The sequence below is a fragment of the Trachinotus anak genome, unplaced genomic scaffold, assembly GCF_046630095.1.
Source record: "Trachinotus anak isolate AG129_WGS33_773 ecotype Australia unplaced genomic scaffold, CSIRO_AGI_Tana_v1 ptg000008l, whole genome shotgun sequence".
In the NCBI taxonomy this organism is placed as follows: domain Eukaryota; kingdom Metazoa; phylum Chordata; class Actinopteri; order Carangiformes; family Carangidae; genus Trachinotus; species Trachinotus anak.
This window is the reverse complement of record NW_027273859.1, coordinates 28,863,094-28,882,500: the sequence shown is the minus strand read 5'-3', so window position 1 is coordinate 28,882,500 and position 19,407 is coordinate 28,863,094. Positions and strand designations below refer to the sequence as shown.

The following is a 19,407-nucleotide window of genomic DNA, read 5'->3' as shown; positions in this document are numbered from 1 at the left end:
AGTCTGTGGAGCAGCTGGATGCTTCCTCCCCGGCAGCAGGAAGCTGACACACACACACACACACACACACACACAGACACAGACACACACACACACTCTTCCTTTCTTAAACGTGGGGTCCGTACAGATGTGGCTGCTGGATCAGGATCACAGTGATTCTGTGTCTCTGTGACGTCAGAACCAGTGTTTGGGATTTAGTGGCATCTAGTGGTGAGTTTGCAGATTGCAACCGATTGAATTCCCCTCCCCTCACAGATCCAACCACACGCTGGTCCACACTCGGGTCCTTTAAGTGGAAACTCAGCTTCTACTGCAGCTGCATCAGGTTAACTGTTAATTAATGAAGTGGTTCAGGAATCAGGTTCTAATCCAGGATCCAGACCCAGAGGAACCTTTTATTTCTGCCTGACATCAGAGAGAGCACGTTTCTAAAAACTCATTGTTTGCTTCCTCTGTCCTGTGTGTGTGTGTGTGTGTGTGTGTGTGCGCAGTCAGAACCAGCCAGTCTACCTGCTGAAGACATCAGCACCAACTCAAATGGACCCAAACAAGATCTGCTATTTGATGACGACCCCGAGGACCTGTTCGCAGGTACACACACACACACACACACACACTCTTTTTTTATATATATATATATATATATTATAAACCAGACTTTAGAGAGAAAAACAAATGTAGAGAAATGATCTGGATCAGAACCAAAGCTCTGACCTGATCCACGTCCCTCCACCGAGGTCGGTGTGATTCACTTCAGTGCTTTTGTCTTAATCCTGCTGACAAGAACAAACATGGGTGAAAACACAACCTCCTCAGTGGAGGTAAAAATACCACCTGATAAAAGTGAGAGACTCACATCACAGGCTCGACAGCACATTTCCTTAATAAAATCTACAGCATGATGTTGTTTTTCCTGTTCTTCCTTGTTCCTGAACGCAGCACATTTTCTGAGCTGGGAGTCTGATGTTTGAAACATGTTGCTCGTTACCAGGCAGGGAGGCGTTGAAAGTTTGGTTGCATTCTGGGAAATGTAGGATCCAGTGTTAATAGAGCTTGAGAGGACTAAAAGTCTCTCACCGTCCCCCGACTCTATGGAAAAACAAAACGAAAACATTTAAATAAAGTTTTGTCGTAGAGAAACAAAGTCAACAGATAATGTGGTGAAATATTCACTTTAATGAAAGTTTGATTGTGAAAAATAAGATAATAAAGCTGATGAAAGTATCTGAGCTGCAGGATTTAAACTGACAGGATGTAAGATTTGTTTGGTTTTGTATAGATTTTGTGTTTGCAGTGTGTAATCACACAAGTAAATGCATTAAACCTTTTTGCCGTCTGCACACACACGCACACACACACACGCACACACACACACACACACTCTAACGGACTGTCTCTTCTGCAGAGGCCACAGAGGAGGTGTCGTTGGACAGTCCAGAGAGAGACGTCCTGCTGTCCGACGGCCCGTCCCCCGCCATCACCCCCATCACCCCTCCCACCTCCGTCATCACCCCCTGCATTGGCCACGCCCACGACGACATGTTCACACACTCGTCCTTCGACGAGGTGACTGCACACACGCGCACACACACACACACACACACACACACACACACACACACACACACACACACACACACACACTGCAGTGTGACATGTGATCCAGACTCCATGTTGTTGATGTTACACGTGTTTGTCTTGGTCGACGTCACACAGTTTCTCTCAGAACTGAAAACTAAAACTAAGAGCTTTAACAAAATAAAAGCTCCTCATGTCACATTTCCTCACATCTGGTATCTGCAGTTTCTTCATAAGCCTGTGAATATTCTCATTTATCCATGTCATAGTTTGGAGGAGTTTTAAATCGAAAGCAACTGGACTTGGTTATTTGTCTAGGAAGACGTTTCACCTCTCATCCAAGAGGCTTCATCAGTTCTTTCTCGCAGGCTGATGATTGATCATGATCATCAGCCTTGTGAAAACCCCTCCCAGAGGTTAAAAATACCTGGGTCTCCACACCAGATAGTTGGACCAGTCCCAGCCTGGTCTGGTGCTTCATGTTTTTCTGTTTTTCCGTCACATGTATAAAGTGTCTTTTGTTGTTTTTTAAATGTGACCTGAACCCTGATCTGTGCAGTAATGTGTGTTACACCAAATCTGATCAATAAGATCATTTAACATGTCATCAAAGATCAATATCACAAACATCTGGAACTCAGAGTGTCAAAAACCTGAGTCATGATTCAGTCAGACCTGAACTCAGACACGATCAAACTGAAACCAGAGAAGAAGAAGCAGCAGACACCTGACAGATAGTGATGTGGAGTTAAGGGGGGGGGGGGCTTACAGGTAGCTCATGATCCACCTGTGGAGACGCCTGATCTGGAGGGAAAAGTTCACACGTGAAGTTTTCAGTTTTCTCTTCACGCACATTAAAGAGAGAGGGAGGAAACCTTTCACCTGGTTGTTTGTCTGTTGTCGTCGCAGCAGAAACAAACTGTTGTGTCTCTGTTTCTGCAGATCGAGGAGGAGGAAGGCGGCGATTCCTTCGACATGCACATATCAGTGTCCGACCCTGAGAAAGTTGGTGAGTTCTCAGTGACATCACAACCTTGTAGTCCTGGAAAGTCCTGAAATCTCCTTGAACAGTGAGCAGTGCGACAGTCAACTCGTTACTTTTTGCAGCAATAAAACACAATGTGTGTTTATGTTACATTAGATGATGCTTCAGTGCTTGTGTCTCCACGAACTAAGACCACGTTTCCCATCAGCCCTCTGTGCTCCCTGCTGCCTGTGGTGGAAGTGATGTTTTACACACTGGACACAGACTCACACTGATCCTCATCAGGCTCCAAGTGATTACTGAGCTAATGTTTCACTGATGCAACAAACTGAGGAGCTGCAGCTCTGCTGGCTCCCCCTGCAGGCTGTCCACACACACACACACACACACACACACACACACACACATGCACACACACACGCACACACACGGCTGAGCACAGGTACAGGGTTTGATGTTGAGCAGCTGATAATGTGTGTGTCAACATGAGACAGTAAATAAAACCGTTTCCTGAGGAGAACACATGAAACCAGTTCATCCAGTCCGAGGTGTTCTGAGAGGATTCAGCTCCGTCAGATACTGAGGACACACAACCGACAACGACTGTTTGTTTTACTGATTAACACCAGTTAGTTCAGGTCGTTTCCTTCAGTCTGGCTGGACTCAACTTTGTGTGTGTGTGTGTGTGTGTGTGTGTGTGTGTGTGTGTGTGTGTGTGTGTGTGTGTGTGTGTGTGTTTCTGTGTGTGTGGGTTTCAGGTGATGGGATGAATGCATATATGGCCTACAAAGTGACCACCAAGGTGAGATATTGTATTTTATTTATCTCTCATTGTCTCTGTGCAGCATGAACATGAGCTCATTTTAATTTTAAAGAAAAAAATTTAACAGTTAATTTGTTGAATTGTATTAACTATTTATTCTAAGTTAAATATTCATCTTTAAATCTGCACAGCATCTTTTATTCAGACTGACAGAGAACAGGCCTATATTAATATAATATAATATAATCATTATCTAAAATTGTGTTATCGGTGCTTGTTATATTGTGATTGGATGATTGAGAACTGCTCAGTTTTATTTACACTCTCTCTCTCTCTCTCTCTGTCTCTCTGTCTCTTGCCCAGACCTCCATGTCAGTGTTTAAACATAATGAGTTTTCAGTAAAGAGGCGTTTCAGTGATTTTCTGGGTCTGCACAGTAAACTGGCCTCCAAGTACCTGCACATAGGCTACATCGTCCCCCCTGCACCGGAGAAAAGCATTGTGGGTAAGTGAAGCCGCTGCCAAAGACGCCCTCTGCTGGACTCATGTGACGTGTTTTCAGGTGTGAGTGTGGACTGAGTTTATTTCTGATCAGGAACTAAAACATTTGTCCAGATGTAGATCAGACATGTTACTGTGAACGTAGCCTGAGGTTCAGAGCTCTGTGAGGGTCATTCAGGATCTTCCAGATGTTTCTCTCCCCAGATGTTAGTTAACACAATGGTTTCACTTCACATACTGAGACACACAGCTGTGAATGTTCATCACATATATGTGCACATGGAGGAAAGTGTGTGTAACGTCGGTGACGACAGATCGTGCGTGTGTTAACGTTGATCAGTCGTGACTGTGGTCGTGCTGCGTGTGAATCAGTGATGCTGATGAGCGTCTCCTCCTCTGCAGGGATGACCAAGGTGAAGGTGGGGAAGGAGGACCAGTCGTCCAACGAGTTTGTGGAGAAGAGGAGGTCGGCGCTGGAGAGGTACGACGAGCGGGAAACAAACACAGCTGCAGAATTTAAAGAGTTTTTTTCTCCGTCAGTTTTCAGAGCAGTTCCTCCTCACAGACAGTCCTCTGTGATGCGTTCAAGGACGCTCTGACATTTGAGAGTTTAGTTTTTTTAGTGGATGTTAAATCAATCAGACAGTAAATATGATGAATAATGATGAGACTTGATTTTATTGAATGGAAACAAATATCTGGGATTCAGCTCGTTGTACAACTTTTTCGTTGTACACAAACAATTTATTTCATTTGACTTGACTCAAAGCTTTATTGTCACGTGCACAGAGGACAAGTAGCTCACTGTCCCGTTTCTCATCATAAGAGAAGAAATATTTAAAGAAAGGAAAGTTAGAACAGATGACTTGAAACTGAGAGAGGGAATGTGTGTGTGTGTGTGTGTGTGTGTGTGTGTGTGTGTGTGTGTGTGTGTGTGTGTGTGTGTGTGTGTGTGTGTGTGTGTGTGTGTGTGTGTGGTAAAGATCAACCTGGTCAGAACTTTACAGGCCAAAAGGTTAAACCACAAATATTAGATACATCATCATCAAACACACATGGTCGTGTGTGTGTGTGTGTGTGTTGAATACTGAGGAGCAGGGAGGTGGAGGGAGTGGTGGGCGGGGCTGACATTCTTCTGCCCTTTACTGATGGTGTTTGATTGACAGGAAGGTCAGCCAGTGACAGCTGATGGAGCTCAGAGCTGCAGAACTCCTCACTGATGCACACACACACACACACACACACACACACACACACACACACACACACACACACACACACAGAGTGACGACACGCAGAGCTTCAGGTTAATGAGGACAAAGATTTGCATTAATGAAAGTGTTAGCTTGGTTACAGAGAGAGGATGTTGTTTTAACATTTAAAAATAAAAGCCTTCAGAGGTTGATTTTTTTGACTTTGTTCAGCTTTTATTTTCAGACTTTTACACTGAAACAGGAAACAGGTTTCTTTACTTAGAAGACATCAGCCAACAGTGTCAAAGAAGAAGCTTGTTTCCCACGACAACCAGCGAGGAGGCGAACATATCAGAGGGAAACAGTGGATGTAAAAACCTGAGTGCTGTCAGAAGTAAAAGTATCTGTTGGTGTGTCTGTTTGTGTTCCAGGTACCTGATGAGAACAGTGAAGCATCCCATCCTGCTGAAGGATCCTGACGTCCTGCAGTTTCTGGAGAGCTCCGATGTAAATAACAGAATCACACATTTCACTCGAACATGAACACATCTGGTCACGTGCAAACCTGGCAATTATCAGCAGACAGTCAAATCTGTCTTTGTTTCTGTGCAGTTTTCATTCAGTTTTAACAGCCTGGCTCCTTTTTCAGTTAAAGGTTCATATTTTACTTTTTATTTTACACTATTTAACATATCCATCAGAAGATATATTTGTGGTTTTAAGAACCAAAAACCATCTCAGTGTAGTTTTACATCTCCTCTCTCAGGTTTCTCTCTGGAGCTCTAGTAACAACAGGTCAGTCAGCCAATCAGAAGAGAGGATCTGGGGCTCTTTAAATTTTAAAAGTCCCATCCAGTCTAAAGGTAGATGGACTTCTGCAACTTTGTGATGTCACAACAAAGCAGTCACAGCCCTCAGCTGCACCCAAAGCCCCGCCCACCTGGACCAACTATCCAACCTTGCAAGATTTGGTTTCTCTGAGTGTTTACCTGAAATCTGCTGTATTTTTACGAGATCACTCAGGAAACAGTCAGGCAATCAGAGGAGTGAAGAAGAGTGAAATAAGGATCTTTAAGGCTGGTGGGCGGGGCTTGGAACAGAGAGCGGTGACTGCTTTGTTGTGACATCACAAAGTTCCAGAAGTCCTGACGGCTGGTTTTAAGGCTCAGTGTCTGAATACAGGCTGTGTGCATTTCTCTGTGGACTGAGGCTTTGATACTTTCACAGTATTAATATAGAACCTAGACCTGCTTTATAATCACAAACACATGGACATCTACCTTTAGACTGTGTGGGACCTTTAAGTCTAGTCCTGTAACGGTGTACCACAGTCTGCACCGTTAGCTTCAACGCTTCACTACAGAAAATCAACAAAACCTGTAGGAAAAGCTTCAGCAGCTTGGACCAGACTCCTGCTCTTGATCACCTGGAGGCTGAACAGTGGGTTGGAGTTAAAACACAGGGAAGACATGAGATTACGTGTTTGTTTGCAGTGAAACTTTAGTTTCAGTTTCTCAACACAATTGTTTGTCCATTTGCTTCCTTGCTGAATCAATAAGAGAACTTAATTTATTTGAACAGTAACTGCAAACTAGATTTCGTTAGGAGGAAAAGCGTTGCTGCACTGACCTCGGAGACTGATGGCGACTGTCATGCTAGGATTGCAGGATAAATCAAACTGATTCAATTAATTCAAAGTTTTGTTTTTGCTAAGTTCAGTAAATTGTCTACATTTTGAAAATTGAATTATAACAAAGTGCACAAACCCGAGTATTTTCACTCACAGCCAGCTGGCAACATTAGCTGTCTTGACTCATTATGGTCCCATAAACCGTGACGTGAAGCACTACACGCTCACGATTGAATTTAACAATCGCAAGAACATGAGAGATGGTCGGGAAAAAAAAAACAACTCTTATCCGCCCTCTCGGTTCGTGTTTAATGTGGAGAGATAATCTCTGTTAGACGAGGTGAGGTCATAGTAGTCGAATGAACAGTGTGCAGATACCCGCCGCGTAGCTAAAGCTAGTCAATAGCTGTCTGCACACATCAGGCTAATGTCAGGAAACATAACCAGAGCCGATGAATCACTTCCTTTCATTTTCTCTGGATATCTGGGTTTCTACTGAAAGTGTCTGGTGCTCTGAGGCTACGTCAACAAAAATTAGTTTTCATTTGAAAACTGGAACGATCTCCGACCAGACGAGTGTTTCAGCCCCGTATCAGAAATAATCTCCGTCCACATGAACATGACCCTCCATGTAGAGTGGACATGAGCGTGCAGCTGGAAACAGGAGGCAGATTGTCTGCTCTGCAGTCAGTTGGTTAGTTGCAGGAAATACTACGAACCGCAGCGACGACACACTGTAGTTCTCTGATTATTAAACCTGAACAAACACCACAACACAATGATTCATGTGGTGTTTGTGTCCTGATGGATCTCAGGCCAGTTTTCCCTCTGTTAGCTCTGTGTTTGGTCTCCACCAGCTCCTGAGGGAAACGTCTGACTCTTTAGCTGCTAAATGTTGCTCTGTGTTCAGCAGCTGCTCTCTGACTGAGTCTGTCTGCTGCAGTGGACAGTGGCTGTTTACAGCTGCTCTCAGACAAACAGCTGTTTCTTTGAGAGCAGCTGCTGCTGCGGCTGAATATATATGCACCAGAGCAGTGAAAGTCAACCACAACAGGAAAGTTGGGTCCAGACAGATGAACAAAGAGCTGAAACTCACTGTAAAGCTCTGTAAAGATGAGACTTCACACTGTAATCTCTACGTTCAGTTACACCTGCTGGAACAACTGAGACACAGTTTTGACTAATGTTTAAAAGTTTACAGGAAGTGGAGCGACAGGGTGGTAATAGTGGAAAGATCAGGAGGTCAGTGTGATTCATCCTCTGGGGACCTTTAAAGCTCCATCCAGTCTAAAGGTAGATGTCCATGTGTTTGTGATTATAAAGCAGGTCTAGCTTCTATATTAATACTGTGAAAGTATCAAAGCCTCAGTCCACAGAGAAATGCACACAGCCTGTATTCAGACACTGAGCCTTAAAACCAGCCGTCAGGACTTCTGGGACTTTGTGATGTCACAACAAAGCAGTCACTGCTCTCAGCCATGCCCCAAGCCCCGCCCACCTGGACCCACCATCCAACCTTGCAGGATTTGATTTCTCTGAGTGTTTACCTGGAATCTGCCATATTTGTATTGGATCACTCAGAAAACAGTCAGCCAATCAGAAGAGAGGCTCAGATCCTCTCTTCTGATTGGCTGATTGACCTGTTGTTACTAGAGCTCCAGAGAGAAGCCTGAGAGAGGAGATGTAAAACTACACTGAGATGGTTTCTGGTTCTTGAAACCACAAAAACTTGGATCTTTAATATTCAGAATATACGTCTCAATAATCTGGTCAGTAGTGGTTGAGATATATTTCAGACAGACTGGCCTCTGATGGGGTAAAAAAACAAATGACCTTCCCTCAAAAAAGGTAAAAAGAAACTCAGTCTCAGTTTTTCAGTCTCGTCTTTTTCTCATCGAGCAGCGAAACGTCCTGAAAAGGTCAAACGAGCGAGTCTCTGCTGCGAGCTCCAAAAACTGCCTCCGGGTTTAAGGGCCTGAGGCATCTCCTGTTTCCTCACTTTATTGTCCACTCCCACTAAATCCTCTGTAACATTTCGCCTGCCCCCCCCTCGCTGCCACCCTCCTAACTGTTAGTGGGATTGTGTTGTGAGGGACCTGGCAGACGTTGGGTCCAGAATAAATGGCCTCATGTCACCGGTTTAACAGATGAATCACTCCAACGCTTGACCGAGCGTGTCGGTCCGTCCGGCCCGCTTAATGAAACACAACCAGAGGAGGAGGGGGGAGGGAGGGAGCGGGGGGGGGGGGACAAATGGGACCAAGCTACAATTTAAAGCTATTTTTACCCCACGCCTCTGCTCATTTACCCTCGTCCCACTGTCAGCAAGGGCCCCGGGGACCGAGCCGTCCCCTGGCTGCTGCCGCCCCTGTTAAATGAGATTGGAGGCGGTGGCAAATCTGCTCCACCGTCAGAGGAAAACCTCGGATGTCCAGGAAAAAAATAAACTTTTCCAAAATGAAGAAAAATGAGTCTATTTTCAGACGGACGTCCGGCGTCTTCAGACTGATTCTGGGTCAGTTTTTGCAGCTGGGAAAGTTGCTCGGCACATGAAGCAGCTGCATTAAATCTGACTGGAGCTAAAATGTGGGCGACATCACAATCAGAGGGGAGGAGAGGAAGGAGCAGAGCTACGGTACAGTCCTGATGGAGAGAAAGACAAAACAGGGAAGAGAAAGAAACTGAACATCCCACAGAAGAAAGTTTCCCAACGAGCGAGAGAGCAAATACCAAATTATAACACAGGACAGTTTGAAATGAGACAAAGAGACGGAAGAAAAGAGAGAAACTGAGAGAAACAGGCAAAAGAAATAAAAAAAATATATAAAGGTAAAGATTAAAAACTTAAAGAGAAAACTGAAAAAAGGAAACGATGCCAATGAGTCAAAGAATAAGAAACAGAAATGAGAAAAAAGGAAGGAAGTTAAAACAGGTCAGAGGACACGGAGGGTTCGGACTGAAATATCATCAAATACACAGATAAAACCTGTCTGTTTAACCTGTTTAACCACTGTTTGTGTGTGTGTTTGTGTGTGTGTTGTCCAGTTGCCGCGGGCAGTCAGCACTCAGGCTCTGAGCAGCGCCGGACTTCTGCGAATGGTCAACAAAGCAGCTGATGCCGTCAACAAGATGACCATCAAGATGAACGAATCAGACGCCGTGAGTGAAGGAGGGAGGAGGAGGAGGAGAGGGTCTCAGTAAAGGAAGCAGGGAAGGATTAAGGGAGGGAAAGGTGAAATAAGGAAGTAGAGAGCAAGGAGATGATACAAGAAATGAAATATCAAAATAAGGAAGAAAAATTCAAAGAAAATAGAGATACAGCTAAAAAGAAATAAGGAAGGACAGAGAAAAGAAAGTTAAGAAGGTAGTGAGAAGAAAGAAAGGAGACATGAAAAGATAGAAGGAAAAAAATAAGGAATAACGGTCGAAAGGAAGACAGAAAAAAAAGGAAGCATTGAAGGAAGTCAATGAAGGAATAAAGGAAAGATGTAAATAAGGAAGCAGGAAGAAACAGAAGAAGAAAATTTTTTTGAACAATTTAAGATTTTTTAAGTTTAGTAAAATAAGTTTTATAAAACCTGACAGACGTGTGTGTGTGTGTGTCTCAGTGGTTTGAGGAGAAGCAGCAGCATTTTGAGAACCTGGATGTTCAGCTGAGGAAACTTCACGCCAGCGTGGAGTCTCTGGTGTGTCACAGGAAAGGTGGGAGATTTCAAATGTTCTGAAAGTTTTAGAAAATCATTTAAAACATTATTTTTTTTATAATTATTCTTTTTTAATAATTACATATCTTCACCAAAATTGTTCTGTTTTACAAATGATTGTCACTCTCTTGCAATACCTTCATGTCCCACCAGTGGGCCCCGCCCCACAGGTTGGGAACCACTGCTCTGAAGCCTTGAACTTGTCCTCTGTCAGTGTGCAGATTCCTGTAACATGGTACATTCTGCCCCCCCCCCCCCCCCCCCCCCCCCCCCTCCCCAGAGCTGTCTGTGAACACGGCGCAGTTCGCCAAGTCGGCGGCCATGTTGGGGAACAGCGAGGACCACACGGCTCTGTCCCGGGCCCTGTCCCAGCTGGCCGAGGTGGAGGAGAAGATCGACCAGCTGCACCAGGACCAGGCCAACGCAGACTTCTACCTGTTCTCCGAGTTACTGGGCGACTACGTCCGCCTCATCACTGCCGTTAAGGTATGACCACGGGGGGGGGCTTTAACCTGGAGGAGTCAGGGGTCTCTAATAAATTAGTTATTAGTGTCTCTGTTGTGATTAACTGATGTCACTTCCTGTCTGAGCTGCAGCACGAACACCTGAGTCCAGGTGGGAACGAGACAGGAAGTTAGAGAGCAGAGTAGAGCTGCATTAGTTGATCAGCAGTCTGTCTGTCTGTTGAATTATGTTTCCAGTTTAACGTGAGAATTCACAGTTTTTCCTTCTTTGTAAAGGACTCGACGTCTTTGGCTCCAAAACTGTAGATTTCACTGTTCTCTAGAGTTTTCTACACAATCGATGAATCGAGGAAATAAAGGACAGTGAAGCTGTAGAGTAGAGACCATCAGAGGACAGTAGAGACGACAGTAGAATAGATTTGAATGTGGGTTGTGTGTTTTATTGATGACTGTGTTTTTGACTGAAGATAGTGAATCTTGAATCTAAGAATATTGTTAAAAATGTGAGCTGTTGTTTCTAATATCTAAAGTATAAAGTATTTATATGCTTTATATGTTATATATATATATATAAATATCATCTATATATTATATTAATCTCATTTTCTCATCCTTGACATTTCTGTTGTTGATTTAATGTTCGGCTGCTTCTACTAATTTAAACTAAATAAAACTGAGCATCAGCCAAGTTTCATTATTTTCCTTTATTCTACATCCTTTAATAAAAAGGAAGCAGTTCATACTGACACGAACAGATTTGGATACATTTTACAGTTTTAGTTAAGTTCCTTAAATGCATCGTCCAGATAATGTGTGTGTGTGTGTGTGTGTGTGTGTGTTCAGGGTGTGTTTGACCACCGTATGAAGACGTGGCAGAAGTGGCAGGACAGTCAGATGCTGCTGCAGAAGAAACGAGAAGCTGAAGCCAAACTGCAGTTCACCAACAAACCAGACAAGCTGCAGCAGGCTAAAGACGAGATCAAAGAGGTGAGGGGGGGTCGGCGGGGGAGGGGGGGTCATAGATGGATGGATACAGACCGAAACAATCGTCAGGACAGATGGAAAAAAAAAACCAGTTCAGGAGGCCAGTAGAGTAATCTGACTGTTTAAAACATCAGCAGTAATAGTTATAAATATAATAATATAATAATGATGATTAATAATATAATAATAAAGATTTTAATGTCATGTTCAGTGACATCACAGGAATGAAAGATGAAAGCACAGGTGAAAACGTGTTGATTTAGTTTTATTTTATTGGTTTATTGAACAGGAAGTTGAGTCACTGTAAGAAGAATAAAACATTCTGACAGTTGGTTTGAAGCCTGTGAGGATATTAATGTCACAGCTTCTTACATTTTCATCTTCATCACATGTAGTGATGGACGTAATGTTTTTGTCCCAGACTCATAATTAGTAAAAATTAATTATTGATCATTTTATAATAATAATAATAATAATAATAATAATAATAATAATAATAATAATAATAATAATAATGATAATACATGTTTATACACGGTGTGGTTTAAAATCATGGGCTCTCCTCTGTCTGAGGCTGCTGGTGTGTCCAGTCAGATAAAACGAGCGCACCTTCACCGTTCAGCCGGGTGAAAACTCCCTTCGGTTTTTTTTGTTTTGTTTTTGTAGATAAATGTTGTTTTCTTTCAGAACGACAAACAAGAGTAGGAGAGAGGAGAAAAGTACTTTATTAGAGCGTCTGTTGAAGCTGTCACCACACAAATTCACCCTCCTGTCTGTCAGGATCACACACACACACAGAGGCAGAGCCGGCGTGGTCGGGGGTCTGTGTATCAGAGCGGAGGAGCTGGAGGAGGTGGGGTTCTGGGAGGAGAGCGGGGGAGTTTTGGGGGAGAAGCTGTCAGAAGCTGCAGACGAGGACAGATCGCAGTAGAGTTACAACCAACATTTATTTGGGGCCGACAAGAGTTTTGCCGCCTGTCAGGAGTCTGGTTTTGGTTCACGCCTTGACAACAGCCGACAGAAAACACACAGCGGCTTTTTCTGAAGTCAAAAAAAGAGAAAAGAGTTTTACTTCACGCTGCTGCTGCTGCTGCTGGAAACCTGCTGAACAGCAGATGCAAGATTAATGCTGCAGATAAAACCTCTTCACACCACTGAAGAGTGATTTTTGTGCACATGAACCTTTAAAGTCCAGATCAAGTTTTTGTTAAAAAAAAAAAAAAAATAAGAAAAAAGTCTGAAGCAGAGGGAAGTAAAACGTGTGAACACCCTCCTCCTGTGGAAGCAGCAGAAACTCTGCAGTCGTCTTCTCTCCTGCTGCCTCGCTGCTGTTTTCTTCTTCTGTTGTCTGTTTCCTGTCGTGCTCCACACTGAGGAAATACTCAGAAACACCAGAAACAAAGAGCAAAGTTTATACAACACTGGACCTTTAATGAAGCTCATCAGAGTGGAATTAAAACTGTTTTCAGAATAAGTAGATATACACTGTGTACCAGGTCCTTTTCATAAAGATCTCAGTCGATGCTTCACCTCTGAACTTCTCCTCCTCCTCCTCTGATCACAGCCCACATGTGTGGAGCAGTGGGAGCACAGCACCTCCACCTGCTCCGCTTCACTCAAACTATTATATGATCAAAGTCATAAAATAGTAACGACAGTAACTGTTCTGTGTAATCGACTGCGTTCACATTTGAAATGAGTCCCTGCAGAGTCAGGAAGTCGTTCCTTTGCTGTTTATTTCATCCGTACAGCTGGATAAGTGACAAACACCACCATGAGGTCATCGTTAAACCAGCTCTGCTGTCAGGGAGGAAGATACAGAAATCCAAGAAAATCAATGTTTTGTGCATTTAGGGTCACGTCATAATATTCAGATCTAATTAATGTGGGAGTGATGCAGTAAATTAAACTGAACCCAGAAAAAAACGGTGTAATTTGCTCCAGTGAAGACTAGCTCTGCACTAAATCACATCACACACATCCAGCTCCTCTCAGATGACATGTCCCCGCTCAGTGGTGCGTTCAGGGTCTCTGCTGGTCTGATTATTACACCACACTGCCCCCTGTGGGCAGCAACCAGAAACAACAGACGCTTTCGAACAGAGCTGCTGTGAATCAGCGTCTGTGCAGGGACACTGCTGTTCTCTGAAAGTCAAAACCTGCCAATTATTTCTTCTACCAATTTAAGGTCCTTTTAGATTCTTATATTTCAAAACTGTTAAATAAGTGAACATTTTGATGACTGTGTTAAAATAAAGACAAATATTTTCTAGTTCCTCACAGCTTCTCAAAGCTGAGGACTTCCTGCTTTTCCTTCATATCATTTTAAAATGAAAGGTTTTCGCAACTAAACGGACAAATGAAGTAGATTTAATTCATCAGTGGGGGATGATTTTTTGCAGTTTAGGTGCTTGATCTAAAGAAACAGTGCTGCTGCCTGGACCAGGTCTAAACTGAGCAGATATTTGTGTGTTAAATGGTCCGACTCTGTCAGACCTGAGAGCTTCAACACATCACAGGAGCCCGACTGTTTCGCTTCACACCATCTCCTGCTCCATCGCTGTTGTCTTCTTCTTCACAGTAATGACAGACAGAGCCGTGGTTCCCACTCAGCGCCATGTTGCTGGTGAATGACTGAATGTAACACGATTACATCAGGGACATAATGACTGCAGAACGTCTGAATTTTGCCTAATTAAAATAAAAAATTTAAATGTAAAAATACAATGAATAATTTTTTTCTATATGGGTCAGTTTTCACATAGTATTGGTCAACATTTTTTGACAAAGCTTAAGATTGACAGTATATGAAAATAGACCATTATAGTCAAAATACTCTTTTATAAATATAATTTAGAATAATAGTTTTATTTCTTCAGTTTCTATGGAAGTGTGTGGCTGCCAAAATTAAAATCAAATCACAATGAAATTGAAATCACAAAATAAAAATTTAAAATCTCCACGAGGATTGTTGTTATTCTAATAATGAATTTAGATTTGTTTATTTTTTTTGTCAATGGATTTTTTAAATTTTAATTTAATTTTAAATTTTTTATTTTAAAATTTGGCAGTAATTGTACATTTGTACAACATGAAAATTTTAATTTGATTTTAAAATTTTATTTTGTACAATGTGATCATGATGATTTAATTTTAATTGTAGCAGTGACTTCCATACATTCAATGTGCTTAGTTTCATAGTAATATGAAAATAGAGCCATTTTAAATTCTGTATTTTGATCAATATAAACTAAGTCAGAGAGAATCAGAGGTCTGGAACCAGGCTTAAAAAGATACTGAAAAACAAAGTTGATATAAATAACGTAATTTCTGAACATAGAAAAAGTAAATACAGTTTTCTAAACGTGTTAATAAAGACACAAAGCAGTTTGTCAGACGGTGCTGAGGTTTTTGTTCTCAGCTCAATAGTGACTGAAAAAATAGAAATACTTTACACAGCATCCTGAAGATTAAAGCTGCTCGTTCTGTCGGAGGACGGCAGTGACTCAGGGAGGATTTCCTTTCCTTTCAGTGGTTTTGTTTCTCCTCAGTGTTTGCTCATGTCTCTGGATCTTCCTCTATGATTTTGGAAGCTCTGAGCATTTTTTCCAGCCTCTTAAATTTTGTTGCATTTTCCCTGCCATGCCTTCCTGCAACCAGGAGATTGAGGAGGTAGGACCTGCCCCGTCTGTCTGTCTGTCTGTCTGTCTGTTGAAGCAGTGTCTACCTGCCTACCTAACTGCTTGCTTCACACCTTTTTATTTGCCTCATTGTACCATTTAGTTCTCATGTTTAGCATTATTGAGTTGAATATTATCATTATGTCACATGGATTTTTTTTATTTTTTGGTTCGTTTTTTATGTTATATTCAAGCTGCCAAACCATCCACAGTCACATGAATTAGTTTGTCAGTGTAGATCAGATTTTCAAATTTGCATTTTGGAATAAATTCCTCAGAATCATAAAATTTAAAAAATCTTTCCATCAACATTTTAACTTGAAATTTAAAATACCAGACGAACCTGTTCACGTGACGACTGAGATCATCGCGTCAAAGTGTTTATTTGCATCCGCATGACTCATGTAGCTTAGTTTGTTTTGTTTTTTTTATTATTATTATTTGTGACAACTTCATATAATGAACCTAATTAAATTTCATCACCACTTCATGTAACCAGGCGGTTGATGTGTCAGCTCAGTAAATATCAATAACGTCAATTAATAAGCTTCATCTAAACTCCAAGTATCACCACTGTGTAGCCGTTTCATTACAGGGATACAAATATATACAAGTACTTAGCTTCAATTCAGTCAGATGTAGTGGCCCAATCAGTATCAAATACTAAGGTGCAGCGCCTAATTTCTTCTTGTATTTACATTAATACACTTAATCATCAACTAATTATTCTACAGATTTTGTAAATTTACAGCAAAAAAGGGTTTTTCATTGCAACAGAAGCTGCATGTTTAAGAGATAAACACCAAAATCAAGAGGAGAGAAATCTCAACTTGAAATGTGAAAACTAAATGTCAAAGATTAGTTTTCACGGACGTCATTTAACCATATGTGTTGAATATTTACATAAAATATCATTTTTTAAGCACCAATATATCAATGTCTGTATCGGCCTTGAAAATTCAGTATTGGTCAGACAGAGATCATTAGATGCATAGAAGCAAACAGTACAGAGAGAAAAAAACTATAAATTTAGAAACTTTACAGTTCATCAAAATATCCGAATGGACCAACATTTGTTGGTCTTGTCTGAAATAGGGAAGCAAAATGCAGATTTTAACACAAATTAAATATTGTCTTCCTTTGTGTGTGTTTTTCAGCTGGAGGGGAAGGTCCAGCAGGGAGAGAGAGACTTTGAACAAATCTCCAAAACCATCCGCAAAGAAGTCAGCAGGTTTGAGGTGAGGAACATAATCACAGATGGATGTGAGGGAGTGAACGAGTGAACGAGTGAACATGTTCATCTTTTGAACTGAGGGACACCTTGAACTGAATTCTGATATGTTCATAAATAAAAGACATGTTACTTTGATTTTTCAACAGAAAGAGAGAGTGAAGGACTTTAAAACAATCATTATCAAATACCTGGAGTCACTGGTTCAGACACAACAGCAGGTAAGACAAAGACAATATTATTAATATTATTATTTTACTATAGTCAAAATAATATTTTGCAAAATAGTTTTTTTTTTCTTTAATTTGTATGGAAATGTTTGGCTGCTAAAACTAAATCTTAATGAAATCTAAATCACAAAATAAAAAATTAAAATTTTTAAATCTAATGAAAAAGTTTAATAATGGCAGGTCTCTCTTGCTAAACCTGTCAGTCAACCATAATAAAAATAAATTGACATTTTTATTAATTGAACATTTACATTATCACATAATTCATACATTTTGCTTTTTTGAGCCACGTCAGATGCAGTTTATGATGGACGATAAAGTTATTCTAAATTTGAATTTAGATTTAAATGCTTAAGTCAGTTTTGCATTCAGTTTCATTTTTATGATGGCAGCGTTATTTTGCTTAAGAGTGCCCTGAAAATTATTTGTCAGTGGATTTGTAATTTTGGCAGTAATTGTACATTTTCAAACATGAAAATTTGAATTTGATTTTAAAATATAGCAATTTAATATTTACCATGGAATACAAAATATACTTTTTTTACATACAGAATTTTAAACAATACACATTTACATGAAAATTCAGCCAGAATAAAGTAGTGGCACATGAATGAAAAATGTATTTTTTTATTTTTCTCCTGCAGCTGATAAAGTACTGGGAGGCCTTCTTACCTGAGGCGAAGGCCATCTCATAGAGCCCACACATACACAACAGACAGTCCTGACTGGCTCTGGTCAATCTACACTACCCATAATACACCTGTCCTTTTGGGTCCCCCTCCTCCTGTTTGCGCCCAGAGTGAAGAAGAGAAGTGAAGCAGCAAACCAACTCCAAGTGACATTTCTGCAGTTTAAAAACAACAAAACTCTCCAGAATTTCCTGTTCACCAACTTCTATTCTTCTGTGTTTTCTGCTGAACTGTGCTGCGTTCAAGTCCTGTCAGAGTAATTGTTGTCAGGACGGCCTCAGTAGTTAAATTCAAAAGTTCTCCAGACTGATGCATTAACAATAATATCATCAATATTAACAACAACGTCTCAGTCTCATCCTTCTTGATGATATCAGAATTCAGCAAGTCTGAGAAAAAGTTAAAATTTCAAGAACCTGAAACCTGAAATGAATGTTATTTTCAAGATGAAAGATCATAACTCTGTATGACATGAACGCAGCAGGGGTCACGACCCTGGTGACGGCTTTCCTCTCCACACAAACAGAATCTAATATGGTGTCAACGATTTCAGTCGGAGTACTTTGTTAATTGATTTGATCAGCGGACGTGAAGGGGAGAGGGTGAGTGGGTGGAGGAATCTCACCGTACGTTTATATTTAAAGTCTTTTTTTAAATCCACATTCTAACGTAAAAAACATTTTCCTGCATCACTTTGGTCTTTGGATGTATGGAAGCACATTACCGCCAAGAAAAAAGAAAAAGAGGAAAATACAAAAAACAAAATTTAGATTGTCAGCGAAGGTCAAAAAATGATGTGGTACTCAATTACGATATAATTAAAAAAATACTTAGTAAGTTGTGAGAGACGTAAAAATCTAAAGTCAAAGTTAAAAAGCCACTAAAAGCCTTTTTAGGAAGAAGGTTGTGTATGAAATGATTGGAATTTTTCTGTTTGCTTTTACAAACATGTTTGTCTTTAAATGGTTTGTTAGGCTTTTTTCTTTTCCACTAAAATAACATTTCAGGTTCAATATATGACTGAACCAGCAAGAAGTGTGTACAGTCTGAAACTGATGAACCCTTTACATATTTGCAGATGCCAGTAATTTTCTGACAGATATTTAAAATTAAGTGTCATATCTGTGATGAAATATTTTAAACCTAAGCTTCACTTACTTGCATTTTCAGTTTTTGACTGTATGCAACTGCCTTCTTCAGCAAATATAATAACAGGTGGTCGATCACTGGGGGAGACTGTAATCCACCCTGTCGTACCGAAAAAAAATTGGCTGATGAAATTTGTGGGATGTGGTCAAAAACTCCTAGAAAGTGCGATCAACCTTTCATTTAGAATATCTTATTACTGATATGCTTTTGTAAGCAGAATATAAACAACTAATAAATGGTTTAAAAGGCACCTTACCGTAGTTGTAAGCAGATCTAAGTGATAAAATACTGTATAAAATCCAGAATGCTAATACAATAGAACAGAACTGGAATAATAAAAAATATTTAAAAAATATTACTGGAATAATAAAAACAAATACTTTTCCTTAGATCTGCTTGGAACTATATTATAGTGCATTTTAAACAATATATACATTTTTTGTAAGCTGCTTATAAAAGCTAAATAGAAGGACTTTAAGCACAGTGTTTCCCAGATATGAGTTCACGAGGTCAATGCTCAAGTTCATAGTAACATTTCTTCTGGTTTTCCTGGCGTGAAATGGCTTCCATACTTGGTACCTAAACACTACAGTACCCATGAGCATCGGCGGCAGCTGCTCTGGAGA

General features: G+C 40.8%; 1 protein-coding gene across 2 annotated transcripts in view; it reads left to right on the top strand.

Annotated features, from left to right (window-relative positions):
* Window positions 1–19,165, top strand: part of snx2 (sorting nexin 2) — a 24,512-nt gene extending 5,347 nt beyond the window's left edge. The window contains exons 2-15 of one of the 2 annotated variants that reach the window (XM_071484011.1): window positions 492–591; window positions 1,406–1,566; window positions 2,521–2,587; window positions 3,322–3,365; window positions 3,690–3,831; window positions 4,230–4,308; window positions 5,452–5,527; window positions 9,696–9,809; window positions 10,259–10,352; window positions 10,635–10,840; window positions 11,662–11,805; window positions 16,640–16,720; window positions 16,863–16,934; window positions 17,588–19,165. In XM_071484011.1, coding sequence (XP_071340112.1) covers window positions 492–591; window positions 1,406–1,566; window positions 2,521–2,587; window positions 3,322–3,365; window positions 3,690–3,831; window positions 4,230–4,308; window positions 5,452–5,527; window positions 9,696–9,809; window positions 10,259–10,352; window positions 10,635–10,840; window positions 11,662–11,805; window positions 16,640–16,720; window positions 16,863–16,934; window positions 17,588–17,638 — 1,431 coding nt within the window. In that variant the 3' untranslated portion in view covers window positions 17,639–19,165. Of the gene's footprint in view, window positions 1–491; window positions 592–1,405; window positions 1,567–2,520; window positions 2,588–3,321; window positions 3,366–3,689; window positions 3,832–4,229; window positions 4,309–5,451; window positions 5,528–9,695; window positions 9,810–10,258; window positions 10,353–10,634; window positions 10,841–11,661; window positions 11,806–14,383; window positions 14,529–16,639; window positions 16,721–16,862; window positions 16,935–17,587 lie in introns of those variants that run through there. The other variant, XM_071484012.1, reaches the window with a different exon arrangement.
* The last annotated feature ends 242 nt before the right edge of the window (window positions 19,166–19,407 follow it).